The sequence below is a fragment of the Nothobranchius furzeri genome, chromosome 18 (assembly GCF_043380555.1).
Source record: "Nothobranchius furzeri strain GRZ-AD chromosome 18, NfurGRZ-RIMD1, whole genome shotgun sequence".
Taxonomy (NCBI): domain Eukaryota; kingdom Metazoa; phylum Chordata; class Actinopteri; order Cyprinodontiformes; family Nothobranchiidae; genus Nothobranchius; species Nothobranchius furzeri.
Window position 1 is genome coordinate 27066720 of NC_091758.1, and position 25161 is coordinate 27091880.

The window sequence follows — 25161 nt, forward strand, 5'->3', positions numbered from 1 at the left end:
TTACTTTTTTAAATTTCTTATTTCACTTATATATATATTTTTTTATTTTTAAGAATTTTTTCTTTATGGCTTTTGTCATTACAGCATCAGCCGTCTGCTTTTCTGTGCAAAAGTCCTAACAAATCCATCCATATCTAGGCCCGTTATGGCCTTCTAGAGAGCCAGAATGACTACATTTCTTTTTCTCTCATGTAGACTATGTTAAAATATTTGCACTTCTGCCAACAAATACAAATCCTTGCACTGATCTCATCCAGTAGATAAGAGTAATATTTTGCTGTTAGTTTACACTGGTTAATATTCAAAGAGTGAAGTTATTTTCATCTGGAAAAAAGTCTGAAGAGACCAATTTGATGCAGTCAAATTTCTTTTAATGACACTTTGTTTCCATAGTTAAAAATCCCACTGAAGGAATGCGACTTCCTCTACCTGCTTTTACTCAATCTAAAAGGCTCCTTTCTTTAAAACACTTCCCTTTCAACCTTCCTTTTCCACATTACATCATCATTTCCTTTCAACATCTGGCAACTTTCTCATAAACCTTCAGAAACATGTTCCAAAAACTCTACGACTGATTGACAAAAAGGTAAACATAGGGATGCAATAAGCTACGACTATTAGTGATGGATAACGACAGAAAGTGATTAAGAAGCTTGCTTTTTTCTTCTTCTGCAGGAATAAGTTATTTATTCTGTGCACAGCACAGCAACTCCACGCTCGTAGAAGCTGTGAGGATCTTCCTTGGTGGCGATGTCGAAGTCGACCGTGAAAATGAGGTCTGACCTGGTGAAGTTCAGGTACACGGGAAGAGTGACCTGCAGCAAGGAGACAAAAACTCAAACTTAGTTATCCAAGCTTGTTTTTGAACAACGTCCTCTGTCCAGATGTTGCTCATACCACGTGTCTCTTTTCGGCGTTACTTTGCTTCACCCAGCGGAGCTGAGTCAGAGGCAGCTCCGTGGAGATGGTCGTGGACAGAGACAGCTTGTTGTTGGCACACGTGGCTCCCTGCAGCTTCAGACCTGGAAGGGACAGTCGACATGCTTTAAAACCAAGCTGCAAAATAAATTTCATTTATAGCACTTTGTTGTGTTTCAGCTATTAAATCCATATTTTTCCACAAGTGCAGCAGATGGAGTGTTTTATCAGACCTTTGATGCCAAAGCTGCAGGCGTCCAGCGCCGCGCCCTGGGCGGTGGTAACATTGACCTCCAGACACAGCTCCTCCAGCGACCAGCTGTTGGCTTGCGCCACATACTGGCGGGTGGCGGTAATGTAAGCCTCTGGGACAAACAGGCTGCCCAAGCACACGTGGACGTTCTAAAGATGGCAGACAAGAAGAAAAGTACTTTTACAAATGAGACAAAAACATTTTAAAACAGGTTCTGCAAACCCATTTGGAGTTAATGGTATTCAAGAGTAATTCTGCACACAGAAGGTACCTTCAGCTCCTTTGCACCACCGCTTGCAGCCGCCTGGGAGATCTGCTGCAGCTGTTTGATCCTCTCACTGAAGTCCGACACCCACTGGATCACAGTCATGGAGGCTGGGACGGTGTACCGGCACCAGCTGCGTGGGAGGATTCCTGGAAATAAAGTCAACTGTTTAATACATGTTCAAATAATAAAGATATGAACAGACGCAAACAACAAAACCTTTAACGAGGTCGCTGATGAGCGTGCGCAAGTAGTTGGTCTGCTTCTTTTTGCCCTCACACACGTGCACCACATCAGAAAGGTTCTGCCGGACCTCCTGGAGCATCGTGCCTCCCATCTTCACCTCACGCTCGAAGAAGCGGAACAGTGGGTCCTGGTGGTTACATGTTTCAACAAAGACGTTAAAGCAACTGGAGAAGGATTTTCACCCACTGGAGATCCCCTGGTTACCTCATGAAGCGTGTTTATAAACCACCACCTGTGTTTCTGTGCTTTCTGCCGTTACCTTGATGTTCTCCACCGTGCGTTTGAGCGGATTGACCATTTGAGGCATGAGCTGAAGCCAGTTGGACGCCGTGGTGTGGAGGGTCCTCATCCAGGCGGGCTGAGTGTCAGACGTGGACGACGTGCGCTCCTTTTTCTCCGTCTCATAGGCAAGGTCATCCTCATCCTCCAACATCTGCATTTTCAACATCTTACCCATCATGTCAGTGCCTGCGCAGCCCAGCAGAGGACGCCAGTGAGCGGGGAATGAGGTGGAGGAGGGGTGGAGAACAAGCCCGTGGCAGAAGGTGAGGGGAAGAAATTAATTATGAAACAAAGAACAACAACAAAAAACTGCTTCTCAGGGTTATAATAAATAAAAATGGGTTTAAAAAAAGCAAAAAGAGAAGACGGGACAAGACAAAAACCACAGAAAGCTTCAGCCAACATTTCATGTAACAATATATTTAAAAATAAGGGAAATGAGGCTTTTCCTCAGCTGACTGAATAAATAAATAAACCCACACAAGCGATGCAAGGAGGCAGGTTTGGGGGAGGAACTGAGCATAAAGGCTGAGAGCTTCAGTAGCGGCTGGACTGTGAATCTGGAGCTCAGTCTGACCAAACAGAAAAGGGAGGATGTGGGGGGATGCAGCCAAAAACTTATCTGTGGAGGGGAATGAGATTTGCATCTTTGCAAAGCAACATGATGCCAGTGAAATACAGCTGCTGGAGGGTGAGGAGCCACACCCCCATTCCTTCGAGCAGATGACCTTTTAAAAACAAACACTACAACCACAGCTAGGCTACGTTTCAGGACTCAGCGTTAGCCAAACAGACTCAGATGTTAAATCCTGACGTTTCACTGGATGCTGTTAGCTTGTTATAGTTACACTAAAAAAAGAGAACCGTGGAAACGTTCATTTAAACGATGCACACACTGCTGGTCAGGAGGTGTGAAACGCCAGAGATGACCATACCCTGAGTGGTGAGCAACACCTTCTCTGCATTGCTTGGCAACCCCAGCCAAGATGGAGTCTGAGTGTCAGGAAGCATCTCTACCCAGTGCATGAACTCCTCACGTCTGAAACACAATCACACGGCTAGTTAAACGTTTTTGAAGGAAAATATTTTAATATTCATGGACTTAGAGCAGTTAAAGTCACGGATCAAGCGTCACTGACCGGATCCCATCAGGCATCTTGATGTCCTTCTGGCCGTCAACCTTGAGCGCCAGCTTGAACTCGCTGTCGAAGCTTCCCTTGGTGAAGATCCGCTCCAGGAAGGTGATGAGCAGCCGCTGGTCAAACTCGTTATCGATGCGACCACCGTAGATGGACTGGGCCATGAGGGTCTTCAGAGCCGCCCAGGGGATCTTATCTGGGGCGATGTTCTGGCGACCCTGCGAGGTCAGATGTGGTGAAAATGTGAGCAAAAAAATCTGTTTCAAATATCTGAACTTAAGGATTCTTAACAATATGTTTATTTAGCTGTTTACAACCTTAGCAGTGTCGTCCAGCCAGGTGTCAATGGTGTCACAAGCAGAGCGAAGGTCAGACTCCCCAAACTCGTATTTTTTGGACCAGCCGAGTGGAGCGTAACGCAGGCGCTCCTGGATGACGGCGTGGAACCAGGCCAGGAGGAAGTAGAGACGTGCACGCTCATTGGGAGCCTGTAGAGACGAACACAATAATTCAGATAGAAATCTCAAATGAAATGGTATTTTAGCTTTGAAGTATGTTTAGGTCACCTTGCACATGCGAGCCACAGGTATGCTGCTGAAGGTTCTGAGCATGTTCGCCTTGACCCCAGGAGGAGGCTCGAACACAAAGATCCGACCTGCACGCAGCAGGTTGACCGGAACCTAGCGGAGATCAAACACAAGAACATCCTTAACGGGTAATTAAACCCCTAAATAACCTTTTTTTTTTGCTTATAAATTGTATAACTGGGTCTTTACAAATGCAATCTTTCGGTTTCTGTGCATCTTTTGAGATGTTTGTGTAAACTTGATCTAGGTCTAAAAATGTCTTAGTGCTGCCCCCTGTGGGTTGAACTGTGGCTACTGCATTTTAAATTTGTGATTGGCTGGCGCTGGTACAATCTCTCATCATTGGTACAGTCTCCTCCCTCTCCCTCCAAGGATGGAAATTCCTCACACTTGGCCACGCCCCTCCATGCCCCCCTGGCAACGCCCACTTTCATTGCATTTTCAAATCTTGACTAGGGGTGGAGTTACTTTTTGGATGGCGTGCAGTCCCTCTTTAAAGAGCAAGTCACTCCAAATCACCATTTTTTTGCTGATAAACTAAATAAATGAGTGTTCAATTGTGCTGTAGACAAATGTAGTCAATAATTCGGCACTTTAGCGCATCTTAGTTAAAATTTAAATATTCTGCCTAAAACTGTCAGCGATGCACCGTCGTCAGGCAAAAACTCAGCACTGCATTTGAATTTAAATCTGCCATCGCTATTGGCTAAGAGGTACACTATGATGTTAGATGGTACATTATGATGTCACAATGTCGTGAGTGTGTGTATTTGTTAGAGGCTCTGCCCTCTCGGTCTGCTAGGCAACAGCATTTGTTGCATTTTCCAAACAGGAAGTGAGAGTTGAGTAAGAATCTGGCAGGGGGTGACTTGCCCTTTAAACTCCACGTACTTTGGAACTAAACCTTAAAAGGAACTGTTACACACAGAAACGTCTGATGAGGAGCTGTACCTTCGGGTTGATCTCCATTGTGAGGAAGAGCCTGAAGCTAGCATGAGGCTGCATGGAGTGAAGCTTCTTCTCCAGCTGCATCAGCCAGCCAGGAGCAAGGTGGACGTTCTCCAGCATCACCCATCTGCAGGATCAAAGACAAACCCTCTAAATACACGCCAAATGATATCAAAACACACTAATAAACATACAGTGACATGAATCACCTGCCAGACTTGACAGCAGTGTTGATGTCTCGGTCAGCCTTATTGAAACCTTCAGCTGAACCTGCAGAGTAGAAGTATGTAAACGTTTAATATCCTCACGGCTCCACTCAGTTACCTTGTGCAGCTACTGAGTTATCAGGTAAACTTGGTACCAATAGAAACGGAGGTGATCTGCTTGTTCTGCTCTGCAGCCAGATCCCGGACAAGCCCGCTAGCATCATAACCGGGTACGGAGCACATCAGCACCGGAGTGCTGGGCTTCACCTGGAGGGCAGACATGTTTTATAACCCACTTTTCCCTTTAGCACCTTTAAAAAGGAAGAAATTAACCTTCATAATACCTCACTGTCTACTATGTTAGCCAGGTCAAGGGGTTGCTCGATGATGTTCATGAAGGACTCTCCCAGCACCTTGGAGACAACAATGTGGGACATGGCCAGCAGGCGGTCAGGGCGGAAGGCCTGGATTAGTAGCAGCTGTTGCACCGCCTGACCGATGGAGGCTGAAGCAAGAGAGACAAACATCAGTGAAAGGCATCTACGCTCCATCTACTCTCAGGCTCATCTCCATGATTGCTGTTAACGGTTCGATTCAAAATGCTCACTTGACTGCTTCTCCTCCGACCACAGATAAGGAACGGCCAGGTCAGGAGTGTTGCTCTCAATCCACATGAAGAATTGCTGAGGAAGCAAAAACATGAAAGAATTACTTCTGAAAATCTATTTTAAAGGATGAAATAATTTTTAAAAAGCATTTCAGCTCGACTGAATCAGAAAAACTGAGTTTTAAACCAGGCATCACCTGTTCTGATTTATCCAGATGATTTCTGACACTCACCTCATCAGCCTCCACCTTCTCCACCAAGTCCTTGAATGCTGGGAGGTGGCTGAGACGGACCATGGCCTCACACTGATCGCTGGTCAGACCTTTGATTTTGGGCAGAGCCGTACCCGTCAGCACAATCTCCTTCCCACGCAGGAAGTGCTGGAATTCTGCGTCGTACGACGGTTCACTGGAGAAATCCACAGATTAAATGCGATGTTTAGTGTAACGCCGTTAGTCCAAATACGGCGTTCTTACCTCGTGATGCCCTTTAGGCTGATCTTAGCCAACAGCATGGCAAACGTAATGTGGTCCTGGTGCAGCATGCCTCTAGCGACTCGGTTGAACACCACCTGATTCCACACAAAGCAGATGTTTGCATCTTAGTTTGCTGCTTCACATTACAGTTACATTTAACAGCTTCATTTCAGACCTGGAAGAGGTCCTTAGTGATGAGAGCGAGCCTCTGAGAGTGGTCGCTGATGCTCTTGAGGTTGGCGTTCTCGTACAGCACCGTGTGGTACGTATCCAGGAAGAAGTGGAGAGAGTACTGATACAGGAAGTGCATCTGGATCCAGATTTAAGGGACACTTGTTGAAAATAGAAAAGACTGAAAAGCAGTGGTAAAGATAAACGAAAGATGTAGTCAGACCTGGTTGAGAGCCTCCATGGTGAAGTAGATGCTGCTGCAGGCGGAGGACAGAGACAGGTATTGCTGCGACACCGCCTCCACCTCAGCCATGACGATATCCGTCTCCTCCACCTTCCTGGTCACCTCTGCGGCCTCCTTTTTCAGGTTCTCCAGTGTGGTGATGATTGTGTCGTCATCCAGGATGCGACCCTTGACCTCGTTGAGGGCCTGCAGGAGGGATTTCTCCAGCTGGCGAAGACGCAGCTGGAACTCACCTTGAAGAGAAAGTTACTCAGTGATGATGACTGCACCACAAGCATCCTTGTTTCTCATCGAGTTCCTGTTCGTGTCCTCCTTACCCTGCAGTTTCAGAAGATCAGAGCGTTTCTCGTCCACGTCAGGTCTCTCAGCCTTTAGGACCTCATTCAGACACTGACTCTGGAGGCTGCTGCGCGTCACGGTGAAGTTGACAAACGTAACACGAGAGCACAAGTCTGGTGGGAACTCGACCTGCGAACACGTAACGTGTTAGAAGTCAAGCAGCTAAATAACAGGATGAATTAACAGAGCCGCCTCACCGTTGGGTCTCGTGTGGAGAGGAAGATCACAAACGACGGTGACAGATCGATGTCCTGGTCCCCCAGGGTGATGAGGACACGTCCCCCAGTTCTTCGCACCTCTCTGTTCAGCACCGGGTTTAGGATGGGGTCGTAGCTTTCCACATCCTTAAAAAAACAAACACATGAGAAGAAACAAGTGCTTGATGAACACGGGGATAGCGGGCGTGGACTGCACAACGAAAAGGCGCCTTGTCATGGTTCTACCTGGACCAAGAGCGGATTTCCAAAACGCAGCGCGCTCTCCAGGTTCTTCCTGAAGGCGTCATCCAGGAAGCTGGTTCTGGTGATCTTGCGGTCCTTGTACTCGTTCATTATGAACTCTGTGGCTTGGCCGGATGGATCGATGATGAGCGGATAGCTAGAATAACAAAGACACACCAAGAGTTAAAAGTCCTAACATTTTTTATTTCGGGGCCCCTCGGGGAAAGAGACACGGACCGGTTGAAGCGCTTGAGCATGATGGCGTTTTCGGTACAAAGGTCGTCTGCTGGGAGGGAGTTGGCTTGCCAGCGGAGTCTCTCATCAGCGTTGGAGAGGTATTCTGTTCTGGCGATGTCCGTACGGAACTAAGGGACGCATTAAAAACCAGTTTAGGATCGTTCTATTCAGACTTTATTATACAGAACAATTAGAATGGTCAAAACCGAGGCGGAGTTACCTGAATGTTGGCCTGCTGCAGGTGATGAGACCAAGTAGTGAACAGGTTCTGTCTCATCTGCTGATCAAAGTAACCAGCGTAAGTAATAAAGGCAGCGGAGAGGAGGCAGTCTCCAGCAATGGTGGACATTTGGTTCTTGAAGGTCTCGCTGGTCTTCTCCCAGCGCTCTCGCTCAGCGGACAGGCTCTTCAGCAGCGCTGTGCTGCGATTCACCTGAAAGAAAACGAAAATCAGCACAAGCTGCTGTTTAAAATAAAACAGGAACAGGAAGACTTGTTCACCTTCGCCTCGACTGCAGCCAGATCAGCCTTGATGGCCTGAGCCTCTGAGATGAGGACAGCATATTCTTCCTTGTAGCGAGCGATGCTAGCCTCCAGGTCTCTGATCATCTGCTCCACCTCCTCCGCCTTCGTCTTGTTGTCCTTTGCATCGTCCTCCAGTTTCTGCAGCTCATTCCGCAACGGCTCCACGCGCTTCAGCATGTCGGCATAATTCAGCTAGAGCGTTGGCAGAGCACGTTAGAAGAGCATTTTTCTAACCAGTAATCCTAATCTTCAGATTATTAAGGCTCCCACACCTGAGCGATGGCCCACTTCACCATCGGCCCACAGGCCAGGGAAGCCCTGTTGACCTGGTCGTAGTTGTAGCTCGGGTTGGAGAGGTAGTTCTTCTTCATCTTCTCACGAATCGAGTCACTGAGTGAAGTTAGCAGGAGATTAAATAGAGCAGGGACTGACTTGTAAATGATTAAAAAAAAAAAACACGATAAACTAAAAAGGATTGTTTTTATTGGTTTAGGGTTAGCTGAGGAGGCCTTTTAAAATCTCGTCACAAGTAAAAGCAAAAAGAACAAAAGTTTTAAATAAACTTGCTATAAATATAATTTATAATAAACAGCTGATTGTGGTGATCCAGCATGGTCAGTGTGACCCAACCTCCGCTCTGACGCTAGTACCTCATGTCCTCAGAGGAAAAGTTGATTATGCTGCTGATGAAATTATCCTTGATAATAACTTGTCTGATTTTTTTCCAGTCATTGGTCTCCTCGCCCAGCATAAGGCAGATAGACTCCATGGCCAGTTTGACCGCCGCAGGGGGATTGGTCATGGCCCGCACTTCTACTAGGTGCTGCCGCTTAATAGAACTCACGGCTAATTTAGCAGGATGAGGAGCAGAAGGAGGAGAGGGTTTGAAACGAACACAGGAGGAGGGAGGAGTGTTTGGGTTGAGACAGGGGGAGGGGTTCGACACAAACAGGAAGAAAAGAAAAAAACAACAAAAACATGTTTTAGTGAACAGATAAAATAGAAACTTTCATTTCACCTGATCTCCTCAGCAGAGAAGTTAACAATTGTAGGGATGAAGTTCTCCCTCATGATGATGGAGCGGATCTGCTTCCAGTCAGTGGTGCTCTCCCCGAGGAGCAAGCAGATGGACTCCAGGGCCAACTTCACGGCCGCGGGCGGGTTAGCCATGGAGCGCACCTCCACCAGGTGCTGCTTCTTAATAGACTTAACGGCTACCATTGTCAGGTGGACACGGGTAAATAAGATGATGAGGAAACGGGACGATGATGAGGGGTGGATGCCAGAAAATTCAGGTTAGCTGGGGCTTTTTTTTAGCGGTTAAGTGTTTCTAAATTTCTGACAGCGTGGATTTAACAACAGCCACGTTAACATCAAAAAGACGGTAAATGTTTAATAATGAAGCAAAACGTTACCATTCTGAGCCTCGATCACAGCGGGCTCCACCTGGTCCAGGTCTTGTTTGACGCTCAGCTGTTTGTCTTTGATCACCTCCTGCTGCTTGTAGACAGCTTCCTGGATCTCCTGACTCATCACCTGAAACCAGAGCGGCAGCAAAACAAAAATACGTTTTAATGGACTGGAACAGCCCAGGGGTCCACAGATGTGCTTTAATTCTCCTCGTGGACCTTTTTCTTCTCGGCTTCCTGCTGATCTTTGACCATCTTCTTCAGCTTGTCGTTGGCAGCAGCGTTCTTGGCCTCCAGCTCCTGACTCTTGATCCTTAGATCACGACGAAGCTCCTCCACCTTGACGAGGTGACGTACACATTAGGGAGCCTATCGAGCTAAACGCCAACATAACACAGGTACTCAGGTCTGATTGGTTTATAACCTACCTGGTCGACAGTTTCCTTGATCTTACGGAGACCAACGTTCAGGTGCATCTGCTGCTCCTCCAACTCGCTGCGTTTCTCATTAAACAGGTTGGCATACTGGTTGATGAAGTCCAGGTAGTGGCGAGGAGTAATGGCCATAGTGTGACCACCACGCTTGGCTAGACGGCTATTTGCCTGAAGGATTAAATGAAATCGTACATCGGGTGAAGCCCGACCTGTCGGACCAGTCGTCGTCCGCTCCAAGTCCTCTCCTACCTGGTGGAGAGTCTGATGCACGAACACGCAGCCATTGACGATCGCCTCGCGGTGAGAGGGCGGCTGGGGAAGCTTGTCGTAGACGATGGGCATGTAGTCCGGCACCTTGTAGTTGGGCTTCTCCAGATCCATCTTGCTGGTGAATTCCTTGCCCACCTGATAAAGTGCCTCTGTTGACCAGTCTCCAAACCAATTCAACACACACCTAGAAGGGCACAGTTACCAAAAAATATGAAAAGTTTCTGTTTTTCGGTGGTTTATGGTTTCCTTCACGATGAGTCCACACCTGTTGAAGAGGGCGGGGGATGTGGCAGCTCTGTCCTTCAGACCTTCTGATGAGGGATTCATGGTGAAAACTACGTGGAGGTTTCTGATGACCTGGCTGGTGAACCACTTGTAGAGCTCTTCATGCGTGTCGAGCATCAGCCCCTCCTTCTGTGCTCCCTCCTTGCACTGAGTCATCAGGGTGGCGTATTCATCTCCCTCAAACAGGCCAGGCACCTACAAACAGAAGAAGCAGGAAATAAAATCCACTAAGATCAGGATTTTTCTATAATCACAGAAACAAAAAAGCAGCAGCGACACACAAACGTTACCTCTCCGTTGGCCAGCAGAGTATTCATCCTCTCCAGGAATCCTGAGTCTAGCACGTTGGACTCGTCCATGATGAAGGCTATTTTCTCATTCTTACAACCTGAGCGACGCAGAACTGTACGCAAGTCTTCATCAAAGTCCTCACCCGTGTATTTCCTGTGCACCTGATCAAGAACCACACGAGTGACGAAACAAGCAAAAGCAGCGATCTCACACTAAATCGTTTGAACAATGAGTGCACCAACTTTGATCTGGTAGACACTTAATCCATTCATCCAGGCCACAAAGCGAGAGAGCGTGGTCTTTCCTGCTCCGCTCACACCGATCAACAGCAGATGACCCTGAGGCTGACGGAAGATTCTGAAACAAAAACATATTTAGTTTCCTCGAAATCGTGAATTTCTGGGAATCACTACGACGATCGCTCACCGATCAATTCGGAGGACGTGGTCCAGCACTTCATTGAAGAGGACCAAAGGAACATCCAGCTCCTCTTCATAGAAGACCTTGAGACGGGCCTTCACGTAGTCCCTCAGCTCCTCCTGTTCCACTGGGATGTAGTCCTGCCAACAGAAGGCCAGAGCGCTGAGTCGGAGTGATGTCACGTCATCATTAAGGAGCCTCAGTCTCCGACTTACCTTAGAGAGCCAGTTGCTGTAGAGGATCGGCCTGTTCAAAGCCTTCTCCTTATCAATGTTGGGGAAATGTTTAAGAGCAACTACGTCGATGTTTTCATCCGTCCACCTCCTCTCATCATCACCTACAAGCCTGAATCGAGCACAAGCACAGAGTCGTCCCGTTCGATCATTCTAAAGAGGACGTTAAGCTCATCTTTAGCTCAATTACCGATCCTGGAAGAGACGGAGAGCTTCGTGCGCCCAGATGCGGATGAGCCCTTCCACGGGCAGCGTCTCTAGGGGGCGCAGAGCCTCGAAGATGCCCCTGACCCAGCGGGTCATCTCTCTGGGAGAGTAGATGTAATGAGGCTGGATGTCCTGGGTGAACCGCTCCTAAAGTCAAATAAATGAATAAAAGATCCGATCACCGTGAGACGGATCTCGTGCTTTTTTTTTTTTATTGACGTTAGCTCATTTACCTGAGACATGGTGTAGAACTCCACCATGGCAGCTGTAAGAGGCTCAGCGTACGTTCGTAGTAACGGGATGAGACGCAGCATAGCACGGTTAAAGGTCCCGTAGATCTGGGTGAGGGAAGACGGGCCGGGGTAGTCGACGTAGACCACAGGCACATGACGCAGGAACCTGGCGAGAAAACACGGAGGAACTCGTTTCAGACATTATTAATATGTTAAAATGTTGTTTTGGGTTAAAATGAGAGGATAATGAATCATACCGATGTGTGAGGGGCTTCCTGCCAGGATCAGTGGGAGGATTACAGGCTCCAACAAACTGAATCCTCTCCAGTTTCACCCACGTCTGGTCTGAAGTGCGATAAAAGCCTCCGTGTTCCACCATCTACAAGAAACATAATAAAATCTATGAAACGTAGCCCATAAACTCTGGCAGCGCTTATGCTAACAGAGTCATACCTGTCTGAGGAAAGAGATGACTCTCTGAGTGCCGTACTTATCCATGTCTGGCAGGTTGATCTCATCACAGAACAAGACCAACCACTTGCCCAGCTGAACCGGGGCCAGGACCACACCGTTGGGGGTGCGGCGGTACTCGCAGTAGTGATCAAAGGTCTTCAGCAGGAGTTCAGGGGTGGTAGCGCTGGAGAAGTTCAAACCAACAACCTGCAAGACAACAGGAAGTCAGAATGGGACGGCTCGTTTCCGACATCACTTCAGGTGGGTTCGGTCTCTCACCTCCATGTCAGGCAGAGCCCGGAGAGCGCTGAACAGGGTCATGGTCTTTCCAGAACCAGGAGGTCCACACAGTACCAATGGTTTGTGCTCGGCTAGCCACGTGTAAAGCAGAGCCTCGTGGCGAACCGTGTCCAGAGTAGGAACGACAACATCTGGAGATGCCACCTTGTGGGTTTCCACCTCAATCTGAGGCACTTTACCCTGCCAAGACTGCCACTCACCAGAGATGCAAACCTGGACAAGAAAATTTAGAACGGTTTTATTTTAACAGGTCTTTTAAGACGGGCGTTTACTTTTAAAAACAGAAGATGACGTACCTCATAGTCAATAATAGGAACATTAGGAGTCGTGGGGAGGGGCACCGTGGTGATACGACGGATGTATTCACCGAGTTCAGCCCTCATCTTCAACCTTCCATCACCAGAGAACGACCAGAGCACGGCGTAGATCAAATACCTCTGCAGTGACAACATTAGTGTTAAGATCAGAGCATCCACAGGTGACACGGTGATGACAAATACGACGCAGTCCTCTACCTGCATGTATCTCTCCAGCTGGTCGATGGGCATGGGGAAATCTGGGTGGTTGTTGTTGTACAAAGCGACGTTACGACAGGCTTGATGCAGCATGGAGAACAGTGAGCCCAGACAGCGCAGGCGGGTGAAGTCCATGATGTGCTCCATCTTGGAGGCGTGCTCCAAGGCCTTGATCACCAGGCCCGTGGAGGTGAAGTACGGCTGCAGGATCGCTGCAGAGTCTCTTTGGATCTGGTTAAAAACATCAGCAAACATCAAACTTTTGGAGGACATTTTGTTTTGTTTCATTAGTTTTCTGCTCTCTAAACAACCTGCAGCATTGGTGAAGCGGTCTCCTCCTCATCCTCCGTGCCTTTTCTGTTGCGCTGAGCCTCATCCTCTCCCTCGTCCAACGGGATGCTGCGAAGGCGGTACAGGAAGTTGTTGAAGATCATATCAGTGCTGAGGACATCCTCGCTGAACCAGACCATGCCGCAGCGAGACACGGTGGCGAGAGTCGCATATTTCAGGTCCTGCACTTCAAACATCACACGCACCTGGAAACGGGGGGGAAAAAAATCCCAGGTAAGCATCGACTAGTCGCCACAGCACCGTGTTACAGGTGCGACCGTAGGAGCTCAAAGTGATCTTACGTTTGGCGGTAGGCTGAGACGCTCGCCGTTCGGCAGGGTGAGCAGCTTGTTGTCATCCAGAACGGAGTTCAGGTTCTCGACCCACTCCGGGTCGACGTCGCCATCAAAAATTATCCACTGACGCTTCTGCAGTTCTCCTCTAACATTGTCAATGATCCTGCAATCAAAGAAAACGTTATTTACCGAGTTGCTTTCAAGCTGTCACCTGGCGTTTTCTACCTCGTTAAACTCGACTCACTTCCTGAGGATGTGGGTGAACAAGCCGTCAGTCCACTCGCGAGTGTTGGGGTCCAGCGTTCCGTAGAGGTGGTCTTTGCTGATGGCCTTGGGGTCAATGATGTGGGCCACGCCCTCGACCCCCTCCAGCCTCTCCAGGGCCTTCAGCAGCACTCTCCACGCCATGGTCTTGCCACTGCCAGAGGGACCCACCATCATCAGACCGTGGTTGATCTGTGTGATCTGATACAGCTGGAGAACCTGCAACAAGTTCCATCAGAGTTGGAATGAGTATTTTTCATTTGAACCGAATGTAAACAATCATCTCCAGTAAAGTCTTCCCCTACCTTCTCCACCCACGCGCTGCCTACATCATCGCCATCTCCGTAGGTGAGGTACATCTCTGAGCAGACCTTCTTGAGCTCCTCCCTCAGAGCCGTCATCTCTCCACGCATGTACTGAACGCCGGGGAAGACATCAGACAGCAGGCTGAACAGCAGAGGGATGTCCTCAGCCACCAGCTTGGGGACCATGGTCTCACACACACTCTGGATCAGTATCTAACGGAAACAAAAGGAGTCAAACATCTCGGAGGAGCTCAAACTCATCCCTAAGCTAGTTTTCATACCTCCTGTTCAGGAAGGTTCTCAGCTATCTCATTCTCATCCACATCCTCTCCACGCTCCATCTTCTCCCTTTTGATTTTCTGGATGCGCTCGCGCTTCACGTTCCCAGCGCTGATCAGCACGCTCTTGAGGGCTCGAAGACCAAAATCATAATGGCTTTGGGAGGACAGCTGCTCGTCACACAATCTGAAGATGAAGCAGATAGTATGAATCTAAAAAAGACCATCTTAATCTGAATCTGTTAGCTTGGCGTGTGACTCGTACTTGAAGAAGGGGACGATCTTCTTGGCGAGAATCTCGGCTGTTCGGAAGCCCTGCGAGTAGAGCATGACCTGTGCGATGAGTTGGCGATCGGGCTTCGTCATGGCCAAGCTTCGGAACAGCTTCTTCAGGTTGTCGGGGAGGTTGGAACGGCCGGCGTAGCCGGGGTTCATGGTGATGAAGATGGCCATGTCTGGGCTCACCTTCACCTGCTTGTTCAGGAGCTCAGTAGTGACAGGAACACCTGGCACGACACGCGTTACGGTAAATCCTACAAGTTCAGCTTTAAAAACGGTGTTTTCAGACTCTAAGTTGTACTTATTATGACGTGCATGTAGACCACACTGGAAAATAAAAAAACTTTGCTGCTTTGTTACTACCAAGAGGCACCCTGTGTGAAACCCTGTTACGTACTCCTGTCTCTGTTGGGGTTGCTGTGCTCCCTCAAGGCCACCTGGATGTACTGGACCTGCTGGGAAACGGCAGACAGCATTCTCTCCTCCAGACGATTGAACTCGTCAAAGCAGCCCCAGGCTCCCACCTGGCACAGACCCACGAAGATACGACCCATAGCCTGAAGAAAAGACACAGAATACAGCTTTACCCTGCACCGATGCGCTAAAGGAAGTGAAACGAGACGTGATCGTGTACCTGGAAGTCAAAGGTTTCATCACAGTTGAAGACCAAGACAAAGCGTCCAAGCTGGTGACCGAGGGCTTTGACTGACTCAGTCTTTCCTGTTCCAGCGGGACCTACGAGGTCACAGAAGGTGTTTTAAACACATTCTACACCATCTAAACAAAAATTCCCCTTTGATTTCCATACCGAACGGTGATCCACCGAGCCGGGCTTCCAGAGCTTGAGTCATGGTCAAGTAGCAGCGATCTGTTAGCGGGGTCTGCACGAGCTTGTCCTGAACACCCAAATATTCAAAGCCGTAGTTGAACTTGGCGTTGGCCATCTGAATGGACAGCTGCTGCAGGACGTCCGTCTGCTTGGGGTCGAAGTAGAAGCGCATCTGACTGAGCCACTCGAAGGACTTGGGGTTGTCGATCTTGTTCTTGATCAGAGTTCTGGTCACGTCGCGCTGGTGCACCAACTCTGTGATCTGAAAATGGAGAATGAGAAGAACTGCCTCACACACGGATGCATCAGAACATTACGATGCTTCATATCACACGTGAACTTTGTGCTGTGACGGAATCAGTCCTAACCAGATGTTCCAGTTTCCTCCTGCGGAGCGGAGGCTGCTCCATCAGCACGGTGTCAGCCAACACATTCAGAGTGGCTTCCACGTTCGACAGCACGCCTTGCATGGGTGCCATGTCTCCACCGCCAGAGACGGTGGTCAGGGCTGACTCGATGTTCTCAGACCAGGCTATCTGAGTGGACAGGACCACCAGCTGGGCCTGTGGAGCAAAGATGTGCACAAAGTTAAAATAAAACAGCAGATTTGTGTCTTTAATGATCTTAAAAACCATCCCCGTTCTAACCTGGTAGCGATCGATCCAGTCGATGTACTGGCTCAGGTCGATGGCCGTGCCCTTATTGAAGGCCGTGACCTCCGTGACCGACTCGGCGAGCAGCTTGGCCAGCGTCACTCTCATCTCCTTCTCCACCAGAGTGAGCCACTCATTGATCTTGGGGTGCTGCGTGATGGAGACCAGCGTCTTGTAGACCACTTCCTCTCCCTCCCGCGAGGAGATTCCCAGCACCTCCGTGTTGTCCTCGTTCAGCAAGATGCTGGAGACGCCAGCGAACATCTTCTTGAAGTGCTTCTGAAGTTTGGCCACGTTCTTGCTGTTGCCGATGATCTCCAGCAAGTCTTCGTCTCCGACAAAGTAGAACCTAAACCCAACCAGCATCAATCAATAACAGAACGTGCGGATTAACGCCATTGTCTATGACGGCGCTCTGCCTCCTCTTCGTACCTCGGGAAAGAAGACCTCTCCCTCTCCAGATATTCTCCAAGAGCTTTCTGGATTTTTCCCAGCAGGTCAGCCAGTCGCTCCAGGGATCTCTGCACTCCCTGAATGTTCAGCACATCCATCACCAAAGGAGACTTGGTCACCTTTTTCATCAGAGCCAAGAACTCGGTGCTGATGCTGCAATTTAAAACAAAAGTATTGATTTAATCTGCAGGTTTTTAAAATAAAGTGGTGTTAAAAGTATCCTGGGTTCGTTCACCTCTGGAATCTCTGGGTTTCTACAGGCAGCAGATGCTTGATGTCGGCGCTGCCCGTAAAGATGCCTTCCAGGTAGACCCAGCGGCGCTGGACGTCAATCCAAACGTCAAACAGAGCCATGATGCGATTGAGTTTGTCTTCCCAACTCAGAGCATCTTCCTCAAAAACCTGATGGAAAACAAAAGAACAGAATTTCAACAACAGTAAAACGTTTGAAGATCTGAGTCCTATAAGCTGAATATTTCAATCTGCTTACCTTGTAGTAAGGCGACAGCTTCATGGCAGACACGCTGTTGATGTGCTCCTTGACTTTGTTGAAGAGGTCGTCCCAGCCTCTGATCAGACGGCACTTGTTCTGGTAGTTCACCAGGTCGAGCTCGTAGGAGTTCCACACCTCACGGATCTTCACAGAAAGTTAAAACAACATTTTATTAATGAAAGACGACTGCAGACGAACCAAAACGAGCTGCTGCTCTTTCAGACCTGTTTAAGGAACTCCTCCAGAGCCATCTCTCCCTGAGCCACCAGGAGAACATCCTTCACCACCATCTCGTTCTTCTGCAGGTCGACGTCCCAGATCTGACCCAGGGTCAGCTCCGAAAGGACCCAGTTCACATGCAGGCGCTTCATCAGCTGCTTCCAGTGGCGATCTTTCAGCGCCTCGGATTTAAGCTCGATCACCAACATATTGACCTACGGCAAGACAAAAAAACAAACATTTATTTTCATCTAAATGACTAAAAACGTACGTTTAGTAGGAGAACCCCGCTCCGACCTTTAGGTATCCTTTAAGCAGCCTCTGGACGTACTCATAAGAAGCATATTGTCTCAGTCGTGCTTGGAAGTTCTTGAGTTGGTTTAGAAGAGCGTCCAGACTTTGACGAAGCTGCACAGAAAAAAAGCAAACGCATTTGTGATCGCTGAGGACTTTTACCCCCTAAAGAGCAGACACGACTGTTTTAGTTTGTACCTTGCGAGGCTGAACAGAAACCCACGGCTGCTCTTTCATCTGGTCGATTTGCTCCCACACCTTGGACAACTCAGACCAAACCTCCTTCAGGTCATGCAGCTCCTCCAGGGCCACCTGAGAAAATCAAAGTCCACATTTAACTTCAGTATTTACATTTACCATCAACATTTGATGCTTTTTATGAATTACCTGCACCCGCTCTTCACTCCCACTCAGCAGACCGGTGTCGGTGAGCTCCAAGGCCTCTTTGGCTCGAGCACACTTCTCTCTTTCAACCTTCAGACGGCTAAAGTTGCCCTCATAGATGGTCAGAGACTGAAGAGCCTCTTCTGGACGCAGGTTGCCCTAAAACACAAAAACATCAGTTTAGCATGAAAGTAAACTAGGATTCTTTGTTTGGACGCGAGTTTTTCTTACTGCAACAGGTTTGGTCTTCTCCCAGTCGTTGAGCAAGTCTGTGGTGCGGTTCTCCACGGCTTTGTCCTCTTGGACGATCTTCATCTGAAGGTTGGCCACTTGTTGCTGGATTGCCGTGTCTTTGCGCTTCATGATGTCACTGAACGCACCCCATTCACCTTCGATGTTGTCAATGTAGAGCCAGGACGGAGGGAACTGGAACCTCTGCTTCTCCAGCAAACGCTGTCCGTTACGGAACAACTACGAGTACAACGACGGAGAACATCAACAACTCTCAGTTCTTCTTGAAACGGAAGAAAAGACATCAAAGAGAGCGAGAAGAAACTAAACTTACTTCCACGTTTTTCTCAAACTGTTTGATTTTGCGCTTTAGGGTCTGGACATACGTTATGAACTCAACAGCGTCTGAGGTGCTAGCCGTATCCACAGAATGCTGCTCAAGGTCTTGACGGGACTGGAGAGGAGCGAGGAAGTGTGTGTTGATAAAAACCCTGCAGAATCACTGTTGTAACTTCTCAACCATCCAACCTTACCTTGGAGATCTGGGCGTGGAAGTCCTGCATGTTCTGGCCGAGCATCTGACCAAACTTGCTCAGGACCTCTTTGTGCCACGAGTCGTATTTCAAGTTCACCTTCGACTGGACCTGTCCACGAACGTTTCAATAATAAAGAATTACTTAAATGAAAAAATGGGCGTTGAAGGAACATCAATTTATTCTAAAACTGAATCAAATTTCTTTGTCCGAATATCTGAAGCTGGTAACCGTTACCTTGCCGTAGTCGATGACCACAGGTCCAAACTCTTTGCGAGTCTCAGCGTTGTCGAAGGTTCCACGGGCTTTACGGATCTGGACCAGGAGGGCCTGCCACTTGGTGAGGTCTTCACCGAGGCGGTTGTAGATGTTTTCTGCTTGCATATCCCACAAGCACTGGTACTGCAGCCACACCTGGACAAGGGGGGCAAAACCATCATGAGTTCAAGCTATCCAATCATAAATCTAACCCAGAATAGTCAAAGAGTTGGAAAAATCCTCAAACTTTCATTACACTTCATTAAAAATGTTATTTAATTTTCTGTTAGAAAGCCTCTTACCTTTACGTACTGCTCCACCTCACCAACAATGTCCTCCACTGCGTTGTAGGCTTCCTCCAAAGCTGCAGGACCATCTGGCATCCTGGTCAGGGTGTTACGGTAGAACTTCTCCTCCTCCGAAAGCTCGTAGTGGACGCCCACCTGATGAAGAGCAACAAACCCAAGAACAAGAGTGGAGGTTAAAAGGAGAACACCTGAAGATGGATCACAGACAACAGGGTTTAACATCTCTACCTGGTATCTCTGACTCTGGATCCTGGACAGGGAGAGGATGATGTTCTTCCAGGCAAACATCTCCTGGTAGAGCTTGTAGCGGCAGTCTTCGATAGGAGGATTCAGGTAGATCACCTGGTTGGTAATCCTCAGCTCGTGGATGATGTTCTGGAAAACATAAAAAGCATAAGACGAGACTTGAAAATAAACAACGCATTAGCCACGACACGCACTTTGATCTTGGGCTCTCCTCCAGGTTTGTGACCAGCTTGTGGAGCCTCGGTGTCCATGTCCACATCAGCCCTGTCCTCCACCTGTCCCCGGAGCACCTGCGTCCAGGCCTTCAGACCAGCCTGAAGACGCACTCCCAGGATGCGTTCGATCTAACAGAGCATTCACAAAATCAGTATCATCATCAGCATTCAGGAACCAAACGTTAGATTCAAACAAAGGCTGACTGAAGCACCTCGATGTCGAGCTTATTGACCCAAATGGGTAAGTTGGAATAGGAGTGCAGATTCAGGTCGTCCACAGCTTTCTGGACACGGCTGAGGATGTCTGAGAAGGTCTTGTTGTCGAACATGCACGTCTCAAGAGAGCGAACCTCCAGATCTATTTTCTCTTCGATCAACAGGAGGTCATCGACCTACAGATAAAAAAAAAACAGAAAACTTGTTGGATGAAGCGATTGCCGCCTAACATTGCTAAACATCCCAGATTAATTCCTGACCTTTTCTTGGAAGTTGAAGACGGTTTCTGCCAGCCGTTGGACGTATGGGTCCAGCTTGTAGGACTCCCACACCAGAGTGATGCCCTCTGTGACGAGAGCCTGCACTTCCTTTTTAAGCCCGGCCACCAGCAGGGAGATGGAGGACCTCTCCTCCACCTTCTCACAGGTGCGCTCGTAGGTGCGCACGCTCTCAATCAGGGAAATGGCAAACGGGTACAGCTGATTGGCCTGGTGGGCTTTGTTGACGATGGCCAGAGGAACGCGGAAGCTCAGCCACTTCAGGTTACGGACCTCTTTGGATAAAGTGATAATCTCCGGGAGGAAGTTGACCTTGAGCTTCAGCATGTTTCCCGTCCTTCCACGGGCACGGGTGGTCTCGATGGTGAAGATCCGCCCGGACACACCCAGGTTACGCTGCTGCACCTGGTTTACGACGCAAGGGGACAGAAACTTTAACAAATTCTAAGACGTTTTATAAGCTTTAGCGAAAATGTTACGTTCACAGCTGCTTTCTACCTTGCGAGCCCAATCATCAAATATCTCTTGGGTGTTCAGCTTCGCTCTGAAGCTATCCCCATCCTGCTTCAGCTTCAGCCCTTCCACGTGGTTCTCCCAGCCTTTTCCCAGAACGTCCTCCACCCTCTTCATGTACGCAGTCAGCTGACGGTCGATCTGCTTGGCCCAGATGATGGAGCCGGACACAGGAGGCAAATCTCGAACGTGACTCATCTTGCAGGCCTGGCTTTGAGGATACTGGACCTTAAACTTGTCGTGCAGGGACTCGATGTCATCCTTCACGCGCTGAATAAGCTGCGTCTGGTACTCCCGGATGGCGCCTCGGATGTGGGGGCGCACGAAGAGCGCGTTGAAGCGGGAGAAGATGCGGAACATCTCGTTGGCGTTCTTGGCGGTTCCCAGCTGATCACGCAGGCGGGCGGTGATGCGGGTCTCCACGCGGTCGATGCGCTCATCGTAGCGCTTCATGGCAGCTTCCCAGGCTTCCACGCCTTCCTTAGACACATCCAGGCCGTCGACCTCCTTGACGTTCTCGTATGCAAGGTTGACCTCTTCGATGGCGTTCGCATCGGCAGCATCAAAGAGAACGCCGGCAACCTTCATGTCTTCTGGCTCGACGGGCTCTCCTGCGGCGTGCTGTGGCACCGCAGAAACCTGGAAACGACATGGTCACTGAATGAAACCAAAACAAGGAGATGAAGTCACGGTTTAACGTCAATAAAAGTAACTCACCTGAGGCCTGAGCACGCGGACGATGACGGCCCTCAGCTGCTCGTGCTGTCTCCTGAAACGCCTCATGTGGTCCAGTCTGGACTGGAGCTTCCTGTGGGCGGGGCTCAGACGCCACACCATCTTCAGGTTCTCCTCCCTCTTCCTCTTCACAATGTCTCTCAGAAGCACCTGCAGCTTCTCGTATTCATCCTCCCAGGTCTGGAACACCTCGAAGCAAGCCACCATGACCTGCACATGCAAAAACCACAGAGATTTAATGAGGATTTTAATCGCTTTGAGTATAAAGAGAGAAAATGCACTCAGCCAAACCTTTTCAAATTCCTCGTACGCAACATGCATGAGCTTCCTGGTACCCAGCACCTTCAGGAGTTGGGAGCTCAAGTCCCTGGAGATGGCTTCCACGAGACGCAGTGCCCTCTGGATAGGATACTTGGTGTTTCTAATCTTTTTCAGGTGGGTAAAAATGGCTATGAGGGCTTGGCGGATCTTATCAAGCTCAGAGGCAGAGAGCAGGTCATTAAGTGGGAAGTCTTTCATCAGAGGATTGTAGTCGTTTACGGTTTCCACCGCCTGTTTCAGACCTACGAAGATAGAAAAATGATCTCAGTTGGATCAAATTTCTTAAATTACTCCCAAAGTGGTGTCCGGAAAAAGAACGGTTCGCTGCTCACCTGTGTCTGTGTCGAAGCTGACAGTAGCGTGGAAACGTTTGCCGTGTTTGAGGATGTCCAGAGTCAGCAGGACCTCAGGGCTTTCCCTCTTCTCCTGGATTCTGTTGAGAGCTCGCTCCAGATTCAGCCAAAAACTGATCTCCTGCAAGGCGGTCCCCGAGGCTGGATCCCGATCAAGCTTCGTGACCTGGCGGGATTGTGACAGAACAAGCAGTAAATCGCGCTAGATCCCCCATTCACTCACTGCCCTACATGCTTTTCCTAAAATCTCACCTTTTGGATTTCCCTGATCCAGCGGTTCACTCCAGACTGCAGCTGGTTCAGGAAGGTGGGGTCTTCCACTTTGTCCCCAAAGTCTGTGACCTTTGGCTTCTCCGCTCGCTCGTAGCACTGCTTGGCGATGTTTGTGATGATGGGATGGATGAGCAGGCTGATCTCCGGGATCTCGATGTTCTGCTGGAGGTGGAGCAGGCCCATCTCCAGCTCCGCAATCTTTTTCTCAACAGAAGGAGCCATCTTATCCCCATCTCTAACAGGATATTGTATGATCGGTTAAATCCCCTCTGTCTTTATTAAAGCTCAGGGATCAGAAATGATAACTACGTATATTTTATTACCGATCTGCTTTGCCAGACTCGCGGATGTAGGATTTGAAGAAAGGAGCAACAGCGTTGCTGATGAAAGAGTGGAGGGTCTCATAGGGGGAGTCCTCGCTCAGGGTTAACACTCGGACTTGAGTGGATATGGGCTTGTCTGCATCAATGACGCCTGTCCTCTTGATCAAAGCCAAGCTGCAGACGTAAGGAGAAATGCACATTTGTTTAATCCAACCTTCATCACATCACCAAATTTCGTCCCCTCATGTAATAGAGAGGAATCATTTACCTGTTTGATTTGATCCCATAGTGTATATCGATGCTGATGTTGTAGGTGATGCACTCCTTCTCCTCCTCTCCTTCGTCTCCGACATCCTCTGCGAGATGAACAAATTCTAACTTAAACAGACACCTCATCCGATGGTCAGTTCCTTCATTGTCACACTTAATTATCCAAGAGAAACAACAATCTGCAAACACTAGGATCCTACACATGCATGCTGTCTGGTCACGTGGTCAAATCATACATTTTTAGAGTTTACATAAAAAGCAAAAACAGCTGAGAAGGGTTCCGCTGTGAGTGCCAGGAGGAACACAATGGGCCTATTGAGAAACTGGCTCACATGATAAAACCACACTAGGTGCTACAGGACTTATTTTTGGGCCTTAAAATGCCTTTGGGTTGCTTCTACACCCGTTTTCCAGTTGGCATCACCAAAATGATCATAAACATAAATGCTGGATCACGTCATCCGAAACATTCAACAGCCGGCCATAAAACAACAATCAGCTGACTTCAAGCGTTTATTAAGGCTTTGTTTTGTCCATCAAACCCAGTGTGGCGCAGCAACTTCATAATTATAACGGTTGATAAAATAAGCACGTTTTTAGCGTGTTTAAGCCAGTCGTATTCCAACATGGCAATAAAATTAAAACGTTTATTTGCACAGAAAGAGTACCAGTATTTAAGAGTACCGAGTACCTTTCAGAGCACTTCTTCTCTCCACCAAGATTGTGTGAATCTGTGGATCGGCCAAAAACTTCCTCATCTGCTCCACGGAGCTCTTCTCCTCCAAGGCGGTTTCCAGTGACGCCGTGGCCTCGCCGCCATCTTCCAACAGCAGCGGTACCAGCTTCCGAAGGTGCTTCTGCAGCACCGAGGCATCCGCCACCGTCTGTACGGCCGACACCTCAATGGTGCCGGAGCCTTCCTCCGTGCCCCCGCCGTCGGACATTTTTACTTTTTAAGTCAACACCAGTTAAATGCTGAGTGGAAACGAACAAAGGAAACAAAGCTAACGACGCCGGTTTGACAAGCCTACAGCTAGCTGTCCACCGCAGTCAAGTCGCCGCAGTTGACAGCCGCTTTTATTTGCGCAAAGGATTGTGGTCTTAGTAGTTTATTGGATGAGTAAATTCAAATGGGCTCTGAGGTAAAAACTACAATACCCATAGTACTATTTTGTCTTCCTTTTTTTGAACCACTAATGGCCAATAGAGGGCGAAAGGGAGTAGTCGCCAATGATGCAGCAAGTTTGAGCCTATTATGAAGAACATTTGAAAACATTTCATTTGTATATTTTATTTATATAATTATTGTGTTAGTTATATATTTATTATTGTTGTGACGAAATGTAAATGCCAACTTGCAAGGCTTGTTTATCTGGCACTTTTTGTGACAACTATTTACAAAGCCCGTTGGTTAAAAATATCACTAATGTAACATTAGACGTGTTTCTGGACGCAATAGTTATGGTTTAAGAAAAGATATGTCTAATGTTAGACTGACAGATTAAACTTCAAAACTTAGATGATGAGGCTGTCATCTCAAACAGTAGGCTAAATCTCATTTATACAAAAGCCCGTTATATTTGATTTTCCTTTATTGAAAATGTAATGTTTACTTATTATACAAAAGAACTTTCAACTATGCTTGAGATTAATTTGCTTGTAAAAAAAACCCAATTAACAGTACCAACCTTGTTCTTTGTCTAATAACTTAATTTAATTACCTTTAATTTGTTTGATTTAACATTTCCATTTAACATTTTCTGTCTAAGGGTTTTTATGTTTGCATTTAGGATAACTGGATGGAAACACCACGAAAACTCAATTCTTTAGTTTAGCATCTAGCTTTCAAAAATTAAGATTTTTCCGCCCTCTGCTGTAAAGAAGCGGTTACTACAGGGAGAAGTCATAAAGCTAAACAAGGCATAACTCATCAGCACTTCCTATACATTCTTTCAAAATAAAACTAACCTCTGAAAAATTACTTCAATTTTAACTTGGAGTTAACAGCATAGTGAGTCGAAATAACGGGAAAGCCAGAGCTACTAAAACTCAAAAAATCTTAATTATCTGTGTTAAAG

General features: G+C 48.0%; 1 protein-coding gene across 2 annotated transcripts; it reads right to left on the reverse strand.

The window, feature by feature from the left end:
* Positions 1-349: 349 nt before the first annotated feature.
* On the reverse strand, positions 350-24258 carry dync1h1 (dynein, cytoplasmic 1, heavy chain 1). Of its 2 annotated transcripts, none has more exons than XM_015969846.3 (78): positions 23775-24258; positions 23082-23169; positions 22814-22987; positions 22470-22725; positions 22197-22383; positions 21835-22106; positions 21526-21753; positions 20794-21447; positions 20278-20700; positions 20014-20193; positions 19781-19930; positions 19569-19715; positions 19335-19475; positions 19012-19188; positions 18775-18885; positions 18576-18695; positions 18242-18481; positions 18014-18169; positions 17825-17938; positions 17630-17740; positions 17338-17547; positions 17111-17257; positions 16856-17022; positions 16600-16773; positions 16162-16516; positions 15883-16077; positions 15494-15776; positions 15320-15420; positions 15083-15242; positions 14672-14912; positions 14410-14593; positions 14129-14341; positions 13804-14042; positions 13566-13722; positions 13245-13469; positions 12934-13164; positions 12715-12855; positions 12398-12631; positions 12119-12325; positions 11923-12044; positions 11666-11831; positions 11416-11579; positions 11208-11337; positions 10999-11132; positions 10815-10929; positions 10572-10733; positions 10262-10476; positions 9976-10180; positions 9721-9894; positions 9512-9631; positions 9299-9419; positions 8534-8729; positions 8156-8273; positions 7860-8075; positions 7579-7791; positions 7359-7486; positions 7125-7278; positions 6879-7025; positions 6660-6810; positions 6322-6575; positions 6103-6237; positions 5928-6022; positions 5685-5859; positions 5452-5527; positions 5189-5349; positions 5000-5111; positions 4848-4908; positions 4642-4765; positions 3670-3783; positions 3421-3591; positions 3104-3321; positions 2900-3003; positions 1942-2150; positions 1656-1809; positions 1443-1585; positions 1152-1320; positions 898-1022; positions 350-815 (listed from the first exon to the last, which is right to left on the reverse strand). In XM_015969846.3, the coding sequence occupies exons 1-78, from the start codon at positions 24025-24027 to the stop codon at positions 687-689; spliced, it is 13926 nt and encodes a 4641-aa protein (XP_015825332.3). In that variant the 5' UTR covers positions 24028-24258; the 3' UTR covers positions 350-686. The 2 variants fall into 2 exon arrangements, with proteins under 2 accessions (XP_015825332.3, XP_015825333.3); XM_015969847.3 differs by lacking the exon at positions 8534-8729 and adding an exon at positions 8902-9097.
* Positions 24259-25161: the final 903 nt, after the last annotated feature.

Coding starts and splice junctions, on each gene's coding strand:
- dync1h1 (XM_015969846.3), bottom strand. CDS start 24,027: ATGTCCGACGGCGGGGGCACGGAGGAAGGCTCCGGCACCATTGAGGTG. Junction 17,258..17,337: donor TGGAGGAGTTCCTTAAACAG/GTCTGAAAGAGC, acceptor CTTTCTGTGAAG/ATCCGTGAGGTGTGGAACTC. Junction 13,165..13,244: donor CCGCTTCACCAATGCTGCAG/GTTGTTTAGAGA, acceptor GTTTTTAACCAG/ATCCAAAGAGACTCTGCAGC.